Here is a 15,702-nt window from a genome sequence, read left to right as displayed (position 1 = left end):
GCTGGTCCTTATCTGAGGAACTTCAAGTAGATGTGTGATCCAGTAAAAGTTTAAAAAAAAAAAAAAGTCATAAGCAAAGGCATTTTTAGTTTGTTTTGTGAATACATGATATATGGGGTTTGGTTAGGTAGGGGTTAGGTAGAGTTTTAGCTATGTCTTAATGTATTGTTTTTTTAACTGAATCCTGGAGTGTTTATTCTTGACAATATCATCTTGTAAACTTACCTGTGTATAAATGGAATAGATGTGAAATAACTTTCTAAACTGTTTTTCCTTTTAGCTTCCAGAAATGCTTCATGGAGATGGAGATAATGAAGAGCATGGTTATTGTCCTGTGGGGCAGTTCATTCTTCAGAATCTAGGCCTGCTTCTTGGATTTGCCATCATGCTGGTGATTGCCCTCTATGAAGATAAAATTGTGCTTGACATCCAGTTTTGACCTAATTCTGGTAATCACTGTGGTTACAATAATGTTACTGTATGGCTTTGAGTCTGCACTGTTTCACTGTATGCACATTGCTCAGAGGAAAAGCAGTGGCTTGCACTACTTACACAAGTACAGAATATTCATTTCTCTCTAGATTAACTTCTCCTTTTTTTCTAATTCCAATCAGATGAGATTACCCAATGCATCTTCTAAACTCAAGTGATTGACAATTAGGAAATACTAAATATAAGAAATAAATGCTAAGTTCAGTGTACTATATGGGAAGCACTGCTTGCTTAAGAAAAAAAATAATATAGTGAATCATCTACTCATTTGGGAAAATACCATTTCATTAGCACATTTGAATAGAACCCAGAAAATGTTACAGCTAAAATTCAGACCTCTGCAACAAACCTGAGTAAGCTTTTAGTGCCACATAAGTCTTAAGTAGCGTGCATATATATCTATATATACGTATAGAGCTATATATAGATAGATATATGCATGCATATATATATATATGTGCGTGTATGTGTATATATATATTCATTCTGTGCTGATTCTTCTGCATAGTGGCAACTTGAATTATTAAGTATTACAACAGCACATGACTGAAAACCCAAAACCTAAACTCTGTTTAAAATTCTTAGAGTATGCATTAAGCTGCACTCCATGTGTAAGAAGGCAGGCTGTTGCAATATACACTGCAAAGTGCTATATTCTGTTGAGGATCAGTTTGACGGTGTTTTCCTGACCAAGATTTATTTGATGTTTGTTCCTTGATATTCGTAGGAAAATGCAAAATGCAGTAGAATTAGTGTTAGTTTGGGGAAATCCCTGATGTTGGAGTTATTGAGCTATTTCTGGTTCTTTTTTACAGATGCTAAACATGTATTGTGTGCCACTTGCAGCATAAACTACTGAAGAATTGTGGCTGTGAATTTGTGCAAAACTCTTTTACCAGAGAATCCATGTGGGAATTTCTCCATTTTTTAACAATTATTTTGTAGAGTTTTCTCCTCTTCATGTTAAAACAATCCAAAGTGCAAGATGCTGGTTACTGAACCTGGGCACAAAGGTTAAATTCTGCTCTGTGTTTGTAGTACTGGTAGGTTATTTACGATACTGTACTATCAGCTCAAAACCTGTTTCTACAATGCCTTGGTATCAGACATTGTAGCACCAGCCATTTCTGGCAGTAGAGAGTTTGTAAGAAGATTTCTACTTCCAGCATAAAGGAGTTCATTTCTATGATATTTTTTTACAATTTTGGTATTTAAATTAGATTACTAAAAAGCAGATGTGGTAGATCCGTGGTATGTGTAACTTGGAAGGATAGACTGACAATTTGGGCCTTAACTTGCTGGGATCAGCTATCCTGGATCGGATTGTGCCGATTTGCTTATGTTGCCAGACATGAGTTAGATCTTCTTGTACCCATCTCCTTAAAAAAATTGTGAGTTTGTGAAGAGTGGAAGTTGATTCTGTAGTACCAGTCCTAAGCATGGTAGTAGCCTTTTTTAAAACATACAGTCCGTCTTCTTTTATGTGAATGCCAGGTAAAAGCTGTATCTTGACTATGTGCTGTAAGATTTGTTTCAATCTGCTTGGTGCCAGTGTAGCTGCTAAAAACACTGATCCTAACGCCTTTAATGAGAGCCAGTTGGTATCTTCATTCCATTTCAAGTTAATGTGTTTCCTGTGGCCCTTTACTTTTTGAAGCTTCATTGGTCAATTAAGTTTTTACGGAGAGCAGCTCATGTATTTTAAAGATATTGGTCGGTTCTTGCCAGTATTTCTTCCTAATGCAGTATCAAGAAACAGTATTAAGGGTCCATTTCAAAGAAGGGCAGAGTTTCTTCAGTGAAGAAGCCAAAAGCCCAGAGTTCAGGCATGCAACCATTTCATGCTCTGAACTCAGGTTTTCTGTTTTCTCGTTTAAACATGTTTACTGTTGGACCATAATTAGCAAACACCCTGTTGTTAGCTTCAGATAACTGAATTTCTGCAGTATAAAGGTCCTGGGTGACATTTTTTTATAGTGCCGATACTAGGTCGCTAAGTACCATTTTCAAAGAGGCTTAACTCACTGGATACCTTCTGAGCATCTAAGTTTAAACAACCTATGTTTCTTATGTATTAAACTGACCCTTAATTTTCCTTTTCTGTTAATTCTGTCAAGTATAAGGGGGTCATTATGTGGTTGAACTGATATGTTGTCAAATCATTTTTAATTCTTTTCAAATGAAGATTTCTGTGTTTCAGGTAGTATATTTACTTTTGTATTAGTTGGAATATGGTTATAGCTTAACACACTGCCTCTGTAGGAAAATAGTTAACTTCCTTCCAAGACCATCTTCAGACAAGGGAAAAACATGGTCCTTGAAGGTAGGTACTGTATTTTTCATTAAATATGGGTTGTTTCCTTTTATTTTCTAGTATTTATTACAAGTTATGAAGAGCAGTGTAACAGCTGTGACTTCTTCGATGTGTTTCTACCAGTATTGAATTCCAAATGATTCTAATGTACACTTTTGAGTCATGTTACAGACAATCTGAATTCCACTACATTTCTACTTGGCTTCAACATTCCATTCTGCTTGAATCCAGAGTCTCATTTAACTTGCATTTGTTGGAGGGCATAAATGTTACTTGTATATTACAATGCTGTCACTGTGTGACATCCCATATGACTTTTGATGTAGATCACATTGCACTCAATCCGCTGTGATTATGCTTAGAAAATATTGTAGTTGCTAGATGCAGTGTGATTATTTTTTTTTATTTTTATTTTTCTTTCCCCTCCCATTAACAATTGAGTCTATGGTTTAAAATGTGATTATGGTCCTATAAGATAACTTGCTGAGCTATCAGTCTTTTTGTTATAACTAAATCATTTTTAAAAATTTTATAAAGCTGGAAATGATCAAATGCTGTTTTGTTCATTGTCAACAGTGTTGTGTTCATTTTATGTATGTTCCTTATAAATAAGGAGCCTTCAGAAAATAAAATTATTCAAGGAGCAAATATTTTTGTTGGTTTTTATAAGGTTTTATTGTCCACCTTTATATTTCAGTGTTTTGTTTCAAATATCATTTAAGGCACAAATGCAACATTGTAAACACACTCATTTTGATTCCTCTTTTTACGTAGCATTTCAGGACTGACATGCATCCCTTATAAGTGATTTGGAAAATGCACCTACCTCCATAAATTGTGATAGTTTTATGAGCTAAGCTGACATAGTAACGCCACCCCCCGTCTGATCCAGTGCTCTTGCGGTTTGTCTGAAGGGAGAGTCATTGCGATCACAAAGTTGGTGGAATGACCTGTAGTTGACAAGATTCCTCTTCTCTCGCTGGTTTTGTACACCGGGGCCAGGTAACTTGGTCGCTGTGGAATGTCTGCTCTCTTACATGGCTTTAGCCATATCTGCAGTAAAGAATAAAATATTTTTTTCAACTGAGATGAAAAGAATTAAGTAAAAAAAGGAGGGAAGCAGTCTTGGCTTGGCCAAAGCATTTTGACATTGATTTTTTGGTTTGCTTTTTAACAGATAGCCCTGAAAACCTGTTTCTTGTTTCCTCTTTCTTAGCAGATTGCTTCCTCTCCCAAAATATGCAACACCAAACTTCCTGCCACTGTCATTATTAGCAGAGGATTCTTAGCTCCTCTTGAATCCAGAGGATTTCTATTTCAACACAAAACATTTCGATTCCAAATTTTTTTTAAGAATTACCATGTTACTTCCTTCAGGACTACAGTATTTGTTGGGATATCATACTATAAAATGTCACTAAATGAAAAATACTGACCACAGGTACTGTATCATAGAGGATTTTTGGATGAGATTCTCCAAGCTGCTTAGTTTGTCTGTTCCAGCGTGCTCCATCCAAGAACAATCCTTGAACGTAGACCCCTGAATTAGTTGGAAAAGATACCGTGTTACAAAAAACTGAAAATGTCTTCTAGCTGAGGGCAGCAGCTCGTGCAGCGCACTCTGCTAACTGCCAGGTGATTGTGTGGGAATTTTTGTCAATATTATGTGTTCCAAGTAGTGATCAAATAACTCTGAGTACAACACAATCTTATACTGTATTACAATTCATACAATTGTAATGATAATAAAGATTTATAAAGTTACAATGTCTAGTGGTATCGTAGCATATCCAATCTTTTTGAGTGACGGAGGTTAAAAATCATTCTAAGCTATTTTTACAGTTGTCATTATTGTAGTTTTCTGTATGTACTGTGTACTATCAGCTTTAATGTTTCCAAACTTGGAGATTTGATCATATAAAAAGACTTTCACTACTTAGTCTTCACATTATTTCATTGCTTATATTCCAAATTACCACTTGCTTATACCTTTCTAAAGAGGCTCATTAAAGGAGTAAAGTGAAAAAAAAAAATCCTTAAATGCTTAAAAAACATAAGTAACTTTATTTTGGCATGTTATACTGTCATGACAGAATAACAGCTGTCATTCCATCAGCTCTCCAGAAGAAAACAGTGAATTACAGCAACATCTGTTTTTCATCAAACTTTTGCAACTTCTTGCTCTATAAACCTGCCCCAACAGAAAATGACTTGAAAGGGACTGGATGTGGCTCTCCCAGCCAACCTGCCAAGCCCCTCTTTTTACACAACTTCCAGTCAAACTGATCCTCAGAAAAGTATTAAAAAGAGTATTAAAAACAGTTCCATTTAATCTGTTTGGCAAGCTACCAAAAGTATCTGCAGCTAGAACCTAAGGTACGTAATATATAATAAAGTGGTTTGATAAAAAATAGGGCTTTTCCCCCGTAGAGCAATCCCCTGTTGCACATTGTGATCATATCCATAAGATATTTTTCTAGGGTAGTTACAGCAGCTTACCCAACTTCTTGACTAAGTGTTTGGTTTTCCTTGGCTTAGGAAAATACGCATCTTCAGACATACATGCTAATGGAGTGAAATAAAGTGGGGGGGAAAAAGGCAAGTTAGATATCTCTTGAAAGTCTGATCTGTTTGGGGAAGTTTGAGGTAAGGAGTGTCCTCTGTTGGTGTTTGTTTATATCTGCATGCTAATCCGGGAGGTGAACTAATCTCAGCAGTTCTTAAGGACTTAAATAGTATTTTGCCTCTTCTTTTTTTTGTGCATCTCATGGGGAGCAGTGCAGTTGTGTATGTTTTCCAGCTGAAACCATTAACTTAATTGCCTAACTCTGAGTCTGCAAATTAATGTTAACTTCTGAACACATTAGCAAAGGCAGATAATTGTCATGCATTTAATTACCATCTTCAGGAGCAATTTCATATTCCTTGTCTTCTAGCACTTCATAGTCAAATTCTAGTAGGTCTATTGGAATGGTGTATTTTCTGGCATAGTTCTGCTGGGCACCTGTTAAGAATGCTTGAGTGAAGAAGAATCCTGAAATCCAGAAGACTGGTGGAGGTCCATTTTCATACCACAGCTGCGGCGGCAAAAGAGAGAGGAGGAGGAAAAAAAAACAACTGTAATGTCTTTAGTTTTTTGTATTATTATTTAGGAAAGCAAGTATCTTCTATAATAACAGCAATTTCTCCTTTGTGAATTCAGGATTGTCTTTGTCTTTTCTGAAAGCAGTGGAGTTCTGGGTGGCTGACATCTTTTAAACTTGTTTAAAATGTCACTAGCTTCTGTTTTAAAAAAATCCCCCACAAAACCAACAACCAAGCAAAAACCACACAGCAAATCCCCAACACTGTTGCCTGGAAACTCTTAGCTTATGTTAATGACTCAGTCTGAATAAGTCAGTTAAACATGCATCATCCCTCTAAGTTCATCAAATGAGTGTTCAGTTCTCCTGAACTGAAGGCTGTTCAGGATTCACCTTCGTTTCTCTGTGCAAATGACAGATTTTTTGCAGGCTGTTTTCTCTTTCAAAGGCCCGTATTTCCCTTCCAGTGCCAAAGTCACATGTTGTGAGTGGGTTCAGCAATTTGAATATGAGGAGGGAGGATTTCCTCCTGAGGAGGATATGCCACCTAATCAAACTTCTGTTGATTTGGGGGGTGAGGAGGGGTTTTGTTGTTGTTTTTTGGGGTCCGTTTGTTTGATTGTTGTTGTGGGGGTTTTTAATAGTTTACGCTGTGGCTATCTCTGTATAAAAATTATTTTTAAAAATGCCAAAATTCACTGGATTTCATTGTAATATATGTGAGGTCTGTTGCATTGCAAACATCAGTTTTGAATAATGTCTTAAAAGTTTTTTGCTACAGTTATCCGCTGCATAGAATTACAATGAAGACAACTAAAATATTTGTCTCTACTAGTAAGTAGTTTTCCTCCCAAGAAAAAAAAAATCATCCTCATAGCTACTGGCAGTTTTCCATTAGTACAAGTTTAATTTCTGTCCTGGATTCTGTTTAAGAAATGGCACTTTTGTTCTTTACACATAGTGCTATCAGGCTTGCTGCAGATCAAAGTGGAAGTTTCTGGAGTGTGTTGCCTGGGTGATGTTTGTCCAAAACCATAAAATAGAGGTTCTCTGGAAGTGCAGATTTTGTAAATACCATTCTAGACCTGAAACTGGATGCTTCTTTTGATTTTGATTTTTTTTTTTATTTATTTACTTATGCCATTTATTCCTAGATCTTTCGTCAATCCTGGGACTTGTTCTTACAACAGGTATGGAGTAGGCAACCTGCTCTGAGATTGGTTTTCTTCAGTTGATTGAGATTACTAAGGCATGTGGTGGCTCAGTAAGAATGGTGCTGAGACTCTGGATATTACATTTAAAGTCAGTTTTTGGAATCTGCAGATTTTACAGGTGAAGGAACCCCAACTGACTCTCCCTGACTCACCCAGCTTTCTTCTCCAGTACTCTACTGAAAGCTTGGTATTTGACTTCAACATAAGATTTTGTGTTAAAATGTTTTACTAATTGAAGTTTGCTCACCGGAAAAGAAACTCAACAGTATCTTCCTAAGTTCTATTTTAAACTTCATTATCACCACCAGATCTATATGCAGTTTAAGAGGCCCTTATTAATTTCACTTCAGAAGGCAAACTCTGTCACACAGTATTACTGATGTACTACCACACTCTATGAGGTGCAGGGTATGTGGCGAAATGTAGTGCTTCATTAGATGATGTGATGAGCAAACAGCTATACAAAACAGATGCACAAATTCATTGAACTTTACCTGTCAGTTATTCAGTGGAAGTAATTTGTGCATGTGTGTTCACTTGTGGAGGTGTCACCTGACATCAATAGACAAAAATAACAAGCAGCATTGAACGAAACTGCGTAAATGGGGTGTGCTCACCTGTAAGAATTTCAGTCTGTTAAGGAAGTCAGTCACGTAGCTGCCCAGAGGCTTAAGGCTTGGGTAAGATTTACTCATCCATAGTCCTGGAATTTTGCCTTTCAGAATGCTGTTTACCACTTCTTCCAGTTCAGCAGACATCACTACTAGCCCCTAAAAGAAATTTGGGAAAGGAAGATGTCAAAACGCTTTGCCTAACAGCCTTGCTCTAACAATTAAAAATCAACATAGCTCTTTGTCCAACAGATGCTATGAGCTTTTAGTAAGTCAGTAAGTCAGTCAGACAGGAGCAACACTGAAAACAAAAAGAGTGGACATAATGGATTTCATAAAGTTCCTGCAGTCTTCTGTCTGATCCAGTAGTCACTAGATTGGTCAGAGAAAAGGTCCCTAGCCTTTCTTGGAGCAAGCTGCCCATACTTGAAAATTCTCCTTTGCCATCGTTCCTCAGAAACGTGGTCTTCCCAGTGCACTTCTGAATTTTACGAACTATAAATGCTCTTTTTTATTATTATTTAAAGTTTTCTTAAAACTCTGCAACATACATTGCTGCAAGTGTCTTATTCTAAAGTGGTAGACTTTTCAGCTTGTAGTTTGGCTTTAACCAAAGGGAGAGGGGTGGTGTTTGGTTTGGTGTGTTTTTAAATGCCTCCTCAGCCTTAAGCTATAATAGGATAAATAAAAATTACCCAAACTGACTTTTTCCTGTATTTTGCACAGCTGTAGCTTTTGATTCCTACTGACAACAAACATTGATTTTAGACTGTGATATCTTAACTAGAATCCTCACTGGGAGTAATTTTGCTATTTGAGGTGTTGAGGAGATCTATTTTCATCTGTAAGAAATTGTGTGAGGTGCTTCACTCTTTCATGACAGTGAGGCAGAAAAACAGATGTGAATATAGTTACTGCTTGTCTTATTTGCTAGCAAATCTGCAGTTAAAAACTTTCTGGTTTGGTTTCTCTGCAGTAGGCACAGTAGTTCTTTTACATTCCATTGTACTCCTGTCACTTTTAAGATACAGAACAATAGATCAGTCTGGAATGTGGATTCTTTAAAGTGTTTGACTGACCAACCTGAATCAGACTTCAGGGTCAGTTCTCTAAGGTACTTGCATCAATAGCTCAGAGATTGACTCTAGGTTCTAGGTATATGCCTTCAAAGGTTATCTTCAGCTCACCTTTATTGCTTTCTGGATGTTAACACAGGAGTCCCGTATTGTCTGTAGTAACTTGTTAAAGCGTCCCATCTCTTGGACAAGCACAGTATTCATGCTTTGAGTATAAGTGGTTGGATACCTTCTCATTGCTGCTTCAATGTCAAAATTTGGAGGGAGTTTGCTCAGGATGTCACCTGTGACTTCATGAACAACTTCATCGGTTGATTTTGCACCACCACCAGATGCCTGAGACTAGAGAGAGCCAAAAATTTGGATTTATTTTGAGGAAAAAAGAGAGGATGCAGAAGAGCGAGTAGTTAAAATGCAGGAAAAGAGAGCTGTTACAAAGGCATTGTTGAAAAGATCATTACAGTTCCAACCCTCTTCCCCTGTGATTGAAATTAATTTGTTTCAGAAATTTCCTGACAAAATGTGGTTTCTTACAGATCTGTGTCCTCGCATTTTTGCTGAAATCTCACTTCCACTGTAAACCAGTGTTTCTCCCCCCATTTCTGATGTACCCATCAGCACCACTGTCTGGCCAGGTGCTGTCAAATGGCACATAGCGGTGCCAAGCTCTGTCTCGCTGTCACTCCATGTCCCTCTTGCTCCCTATATTCAGCTCTTAATTTTTCTCATGAAGCTTACAGGAACTATAGTATGCCTAAATTGTACCTGGCTTACAAACTGGACTAAAAATGGCCAAGGAAGTTGAAAATTGTTAAAAGCTGGGGGAGTAGAAGATATGCAAACCGACTATACAATCACAGAAGCTATGTTTCCTTAGAAAGACAGACAGGAAAAATACAAAACCAAAAAAAAGCCTTAAAAGATTATTAAGTGGAACAGTAATTTCACGGAGTGGAGCTACAACACAGTAAGTAAAAACTGAAAAAAAAATCTGAACACAGTCATGTGGAGATAGAGTAGAAAGTTATGGTAAGACGGTGCATGACTTTTACTCTTTACATACCTGTGTGAGAAGAATGTTATCAAATAACAGTTGCGTTTCTGACTGATCCTTGGTAATATCAGCATTTGCGTTCATTCCAAATATCTCTGGGGAAGGATTCAGTGGAAGTGTCTTTGTATATTCAATATAGCTTTGGTACTGAAAAAAAGGAAAATAAAAAAATACTGCAGACTTAAAAGGAGATGCATAAACAGCCAAACAGACCTATGAGAGGCTGCAAACTTTGTCTCAAAACCACTACAAACTTCACTAGTGTAATGAACACAGTGTGTAAACTAAGATATAAAAAGGAAATACAAGTGCCTTACAAATTCCTTCAGTCTGTCCTCTTACCCTGAAATCAGGATTGTCTTTGCTTAAATAGTTTGTCACAAAATTTCTTGACAGTTGTTGGAAATTCTCTTACAAAGTAAGATACATAGTTCAAGCGGCTGCAGCCCCTTACTGGGCCCACTGCTTGCCACGTGTCTGAAGGCATTTTGCTGATGTGTAACGTTATTCCCCTGTGTGATAAATTAAGCTGATTACTATGTCCTTTCTACCTCCAGCAGATACAATCAACTAATTCTCTTACGTCTATTTTATAATGCTTTTAACTTCAGCAGGCTGGGTTTCTCCCTTATTGTTCCCTAAACGGGCTGACACACAGAAAGCAAAGTCAATTTATTTGGTAGTAAATGGGGTGGGGTTTTGCACCATTGTAATTTCTTAGAAGTCACTGAAACAAGTTCTAATAGAATGTGAGACTAAGCCACAAAAGTAAACAGTGACGGCAGTAAGCACTGAGGCACATATCAATGTGAGTAAAGATGGATCTATTTTTGAAAAAAATAAGCTGTTGATAACTTCATTGTTCTGGGATACTTACATCTCCTTCAGGAGGAGCAAAATAAAGGCCACTTGTATCAAATTTATAATCTGCATTTGTAATTATTTCCGAGGAAAAGAACATATTTAGAACGCTACGGAGTGTACGCCGATCCCAGTCATCAGTGACTCTGCCACCATAATTACATTCTCCTGTCATATACCGAAGAGCATCATATGGCACCTCCTGAAAAAAAGCAAGACAGTGATTTGAACTGCAGCCTAGCACTTCTGGTATAATTGTAATTGATTTGGAAGTCATCCAGAATTCTCACTGCAAAGTTTAAAAGCCGTTACTTACTTCTGCTAGTTCATGCTTGTACCACTGATCTCCTATCTTCAAATACTTTAATAATCATCCATTAAGTCACCCAGCATTGCTTCTTTTGAAGAATAGTAACACCAAAAATTTCCAAATTCACCTGGAATTCCCTCAGTATAAGTTTATGAAAAACTTTTCCAAAAGTTTTGGAAAAACTTTTGTTTTTCCAAAGTATCTCTACTTCTCTGGCTATACATACTTCTAAAATAAATGTATGCTGTCACAGGGCCATGGCTGTGCTCATAAATTTGGGGGATTTTCTATTTTTTTTTTTGAGAAAAAAAATTGAACATGTTTAAAGTTAAAGTTGGAAGAAGCTGCACTCCTCTTCGGCACATGAAAGGAATAAATTAGGAGTGAGAAGAGATAAATTATTTACAGGAATTCACTGCAAGAGTGGGTGATATGCTGAGATAAAGCAACTCAGTTGAAAAAAGTACCAAGAATTCTGTTTACCATGTACGAATTTTCTTTCAGGAAAAAAGTCTTTTAAGAGATAACGGGTTGTTAGGAAGCTGAAACATAAGGAAGTGTAATGTATTGCTAGCGAATTCCAGAGAGACTTCTATGAAACACTGCCTAGCTCTGCAAAAGGGAAGGAAGCGTCATCTGCCAAATTGAACACAAATAGATCAAAGTTGTTACTAATCTGCAACAGTCCAGGGTCTAGAATAATCCCTATCATTCAGTGAATCACAGCTAGCAATTACGTGTTTTAGTATGCTATTTTACACCTTGCAGTAACATCACCAGGAGCTGAATCCATAATTCCTGCTTAGACACAGGATAAGAGTCCAATAAATAAAGCAATGATAGGGAACAAACACTGCTCTATTTTTCATGGCAGATCTTCTAAATTTTAATTTGAAAGTTTCCCACATCAGTTATATACTGATCGTGGTACACTAACCACGTAAAATTAATGTGCTTAGTACTACTGCAAGTAGACCTTGGTTTCTAATTCACTGCCCCCAATAAACAGTTGCTGTGGCAGCGCCCAGCCTGCGTTGGTACATGCACTGACAGTCCCAGAAAGTGCAAGCAAGGCCCAGTGACAGCTGTGAGAGGTTGCCGTACCTCGTACTGGTCGAGGAAGATGCGCAGCTGCTGCACGCTGATGCGCAGGTCGGTCTCATTGAACTCATATGGAATGTTCCAGCCCAACGGCCCAAAATTTCGCCTTTCTTGCACCAGGGCGTGGAAGAAGCATAGGCCGTACAGCAACGTCTTGAACTCAGCCTTGAAACCAAATGCAATACCATTAATAATTCATGGCTGGTTTAAACAGTTTATTTTTTTCTCACGTTCTGCACAGCAGTGCTGTCACTGAGTCACTCAAACCCCAGCGTGTCCTGCTCTGATAACATACTGTTTGTAAGTCAGGGTAGTTTTCATTTTTAACGCTATATGTCCCTGCAAATATAATTAATATACATGACACCTACAGCTGTGTTTATGAGACCATGTACCAGTGAATACTTTTTTACACCATTGTATTGTAAAACATCACATCACGCAGTTTCTGCTGGGCTTTTTTCCTCATTATCAAGATAGATTTCAGGCCTTTAAAGAAAAACTTCAGGTAGGAACTTTGTTTTTCAGTTGAGACCATTTAACAAAGTATATGACTTGATTTAGAAGAACTACATTAATTATGGACAAATATTGTAAAATATGCTTGCAAACAGACATCTAACTATGAATAGAGTGGTTAAAATTTTTTCCCCAGTCTTACCTTTTTTTTTTAAAAAACTAGAGAGCTGTATTATTAATGCCGTACCACAAAATCTCAATTGACTCAATCTCAATTGAAGTAGGAGACTAACAACGAAAATTAAATTTACTTCACTATTGCCAGTAATCAAAACCAGTTTCATTGCAGTGGTAGACAACTACTTAATTTGGGAGGCTTTTTTCCCCTCAGACCGTACATTCAAAGTCATCAAGGTCTGCTCTAACTGGTTTACAAAGTTACAATACATTACTAACAGGTTTTCTGCAGCTGTTGAAAAACTCAGGATCAGATATTGGATCCATCAGGTACGAACGCATTATATTGGCCCGTAAACCTTTTGGTGCTTCATTAGTCATCTTCACTCCGTTCTGAAGTACAGACACCGGGAAAGTGGCAGATGGGTAACTGGTGAGCCAAATTCGGAAATCTGGATGCGTTGTATCGGGGTTTAGCTCCTAGAATAAACACATACAAAGCCAGGCAAGTGGAAGGCACAATAGATTAATATACACGTCAATTGTTATTATTAAAGCATTATTTTTTTTAAAGTGGGAAAATATACCAGTCCGAAGTTTAATTTCTTAGGTGATTATATGTGATTATAGTGAAAGTCACAGTTACAAATGACAACTTCTCTTCTACAGCTGGTGTATTTTTATTCAGAACTTCAGTATTTTGAACTAAAATTTGCCCTCTCTGTGCATGTTTGTGGAAAATATGAACAAAACCAAGTGCAGGCTCTCTATCACAACAGCAATGGAACGTATACTTTTCCCATTTGCTGTCATACAGCTGTTCTGGGAAGGGCTATAGTAATCATATGTATAATCAGAAATGTGTTAAGTTTATTAAGGGCGGGGCAGGGGGAGGGTAGAAAGAAGTGTGCACTTGTACCTCTTTGGAAACTTAAAGCATTTCAAGCGTGAAATTCCTTAGTATATAGTTTTTCTGCAGCGATAGATGCGTGATGAAATTTACTGGCCTGAGGAGACTGTTGTAGTGGCTGGGATTTACCATTCAAGGAATGGCCAGCCCCCCAGTGTTTGTGAGCACTTTCTACTCCAGTAGCCAGAAGGAAAAAGACAGAATGTGATGATTACCCTTATATAATGGGAATCACCATGAAGTATGCTAAGCTGGCTTTTCAGTCGCCTGCATGGATCAGACATGCCTTCAAAACTATTTAAAAGAAGAAGATAATATTTCTTTTTACCTCACAGATTCTTTCCAGTATTGGCATCCACGAACTTGCTAGATGGCAATTTTGCAGAACTACCCATGTTCCTTCCTTTACTGCCTTCTCTATCATTTTCACAGCTATCGGGCCTTGGCCTTGACCAAGTGACAGTGAACTAAGCTTTGTATCACCATATCCCTGCATATAGAAAGCATATTATATGTAAGTATAATATCGCATAAATACAAAAACCTTCCATTATGAAAGTTCACATCTATATGTATCCTTGAAATATTTAATGTACAGTATATCTTAAAGCACAGTTTAAATCTTTTTTCATGTCATTCCAGGTGACAAAAACCTCTTATCTATTTTCCAGTGAAAAGCTTCAACTACTCATCCATTCAATCCAGAACTGTAAAATTCTGACAGTTTCAAAATATTCCTGAAAACACTATGCTCTTTACAGTTGTAGACAACCTATTATAAAATGCGGGATACATTTACAGCTTGGTGGTTGGAGACTTGAAGTATGTCTGTCATTCTCAACAGCACAGAATTCTGACAGAGTAATAGTCAGGAAATGCAAGAAAAACATCTTAACAGAAAACAGCAACTTTCTAGTAGTATAACAGCACCCTTCTACATAAGAACTGATTTAGGCTGTTGGGACTTTTTTGTTTTAAATGCCATAATAATGCTGGTCAAAGCCAACAAAAATCGTTATTTGAATTCTGAGGAGTAAATGCCACCCAAGATCGTAAGGTCCTATATTACCACAGTGTTTTTTAATTAACCAATATATTACACATAATGCTTATTAGAAAAAATGAGAAAAAATGCTTATTAGGAAAAAAATAACATTTTCAAGATAAGATTCCTTACAATTAACATTTAATCCACTATGGTTTTGTTCCATTTTTCCATTTGAGATTACACAAACTAATTAGTTAAATAGATCATGACATCACATTATAAAATAGGCTAAAAATATTTAAAATGCAATTTCTTATAAACAATAGACAAATTATTCATTCCTAAAAACAATCCACTTGCATTAATTAGTGCTTTGTGTTAAAGAGAATCACGAGATCAATTTTAACATGTTTTTGAGCAGTTAAAAACAGGAGTTTGAGCTTACTTTGGCATTTCAACTTCTACTTAAGTAACATTTGTTGCCTCATACAAACATACACGTGCACGCGCACACACACATACAAGCATCAACTATATTTAAAAAGCCTGACGTATTAAAATACCTGATCATCAGCAAACTTAACAAGGGCTGCCATGGGGTCGGCACCAGGAGAAAGTATAAATATCAGTGGCGTACAAGAGTGACTATCAGAAAACGCTTTTGACAAATCAAACGGAGGTGGCTCAATAAATGGACGCCCCAGGTTATGAATGATAAAATCCTGCACCATTGGTATTATCTGAAAAAAAAAAAAAAAAAAGAATTAAAGTGTCCTATTTGTAAGGATTAACATATATTACTCTAAACATTTTAATATAAATTTCAAGGACAGTATCCCTGCATATAAAATTAGATACATTTCCAGAGGAATCAATGATTTGATATGTGTAAATCCAGGCAAAAAATAGGCCTTAAGCTCAAAGATGCTCTAAGTGGGTTGAAAGTGGAAGTCCTATACAAATTATCCATCATCTCATTTTGTCACCATATCTGGACAGGCTAATGTGCTGGTATCAGAAGGTGGATTTTTTTCTGCACTTACTCCATCTGG

General features: G+C 36.9%; 2 protein-coding genes across 2 annotated transcripts in view; one reads left to right on the top strand and one right to left on the bottom strand.

Moving 5' to 3' along the window:
* SLC39A10 (solute carrier family 39 member 10) overlaps positions 1–3,451 on the top strand; it is a 28,145-nt gene extending 24,694 nt beyond the window's left edge. The window contains exon 10 of the mRNA XM_074145188.1: positions 281–3,451. Within this exon, the coding sequence (XP_074001289.1) occupies positions 281–439 (159 nt within the window). The 3' untranslated portion in view covers positions 440–3,451. The remainder of the gene's footprint in view (positions 1–280) is intronic.
* A 201-nt stretch (positions 3,452–3,652) lies between these two features.
* The window catches only part of DNAH7 (dynein axonemal heavy chain 7), a 110,679-nt gene continuing 98,629 nt past the window's right edge, over positions 3,653–15,702 (bottom strand). Inside the window, exons 54-64 of the mRNA XM_074145819.1 lie at positions 15,214–15,390; positions 13,991–14,152; positions 13,032–13,232; positions 12,120–12,281; positions 10,722–10,907; positions 9,854–9,991; positions 8,902–9,132; positions 7,721–7,873; positions 5,706–5,883; positions 4,243–4,346; positions 3,653–3,859 (exon numbers count right to left, since the gene is read on the bottom strand). Of these exons, the coding sequence (XP_074001920.1) occupies positions 3,653–3,859; positions 4,243–4,346; positions 5,706–5,883; positions 7,721–7,873; positions 8,902–9,132; positions 9,854–9,991; positions 10,722–10,907; positions 12,120–12,281; positions 13,032–13,232; positions 13,991–14,152; positions 15,214–15,390 (1,899 nt within the window). The remainder of the gene's footprint in view (positions 3,860–4,242; positions 4,347–5,705; positions 5,884–7,720; positions 7,874–8,901; positions 9,133–9,853; positions 9,992–10,721; positions 10,908–12,119; positions 12,282–13,031; positions 13,233–13,990; positions 14,153–15,213; positions 15,391–15,702) is intronic.

This window comes from Numenius arquata, chromosome 3 (assembly GCF_964106895.1).
Source record: "Numenius arquata chromosome 3, bNumArq3.hap1.1, whole genome shotgun sequence".
NCBI lineage: Eukaryota > Metazoa > Chordata > Aves > Charadriiformes > Scolopacidae > Numenius > Numenius arquata.
The sequence above is the reverse complement of the archived record's forward strand: the minus strand, read 5'-3'. Positions and strand labels throughout refer to the sequence as shown.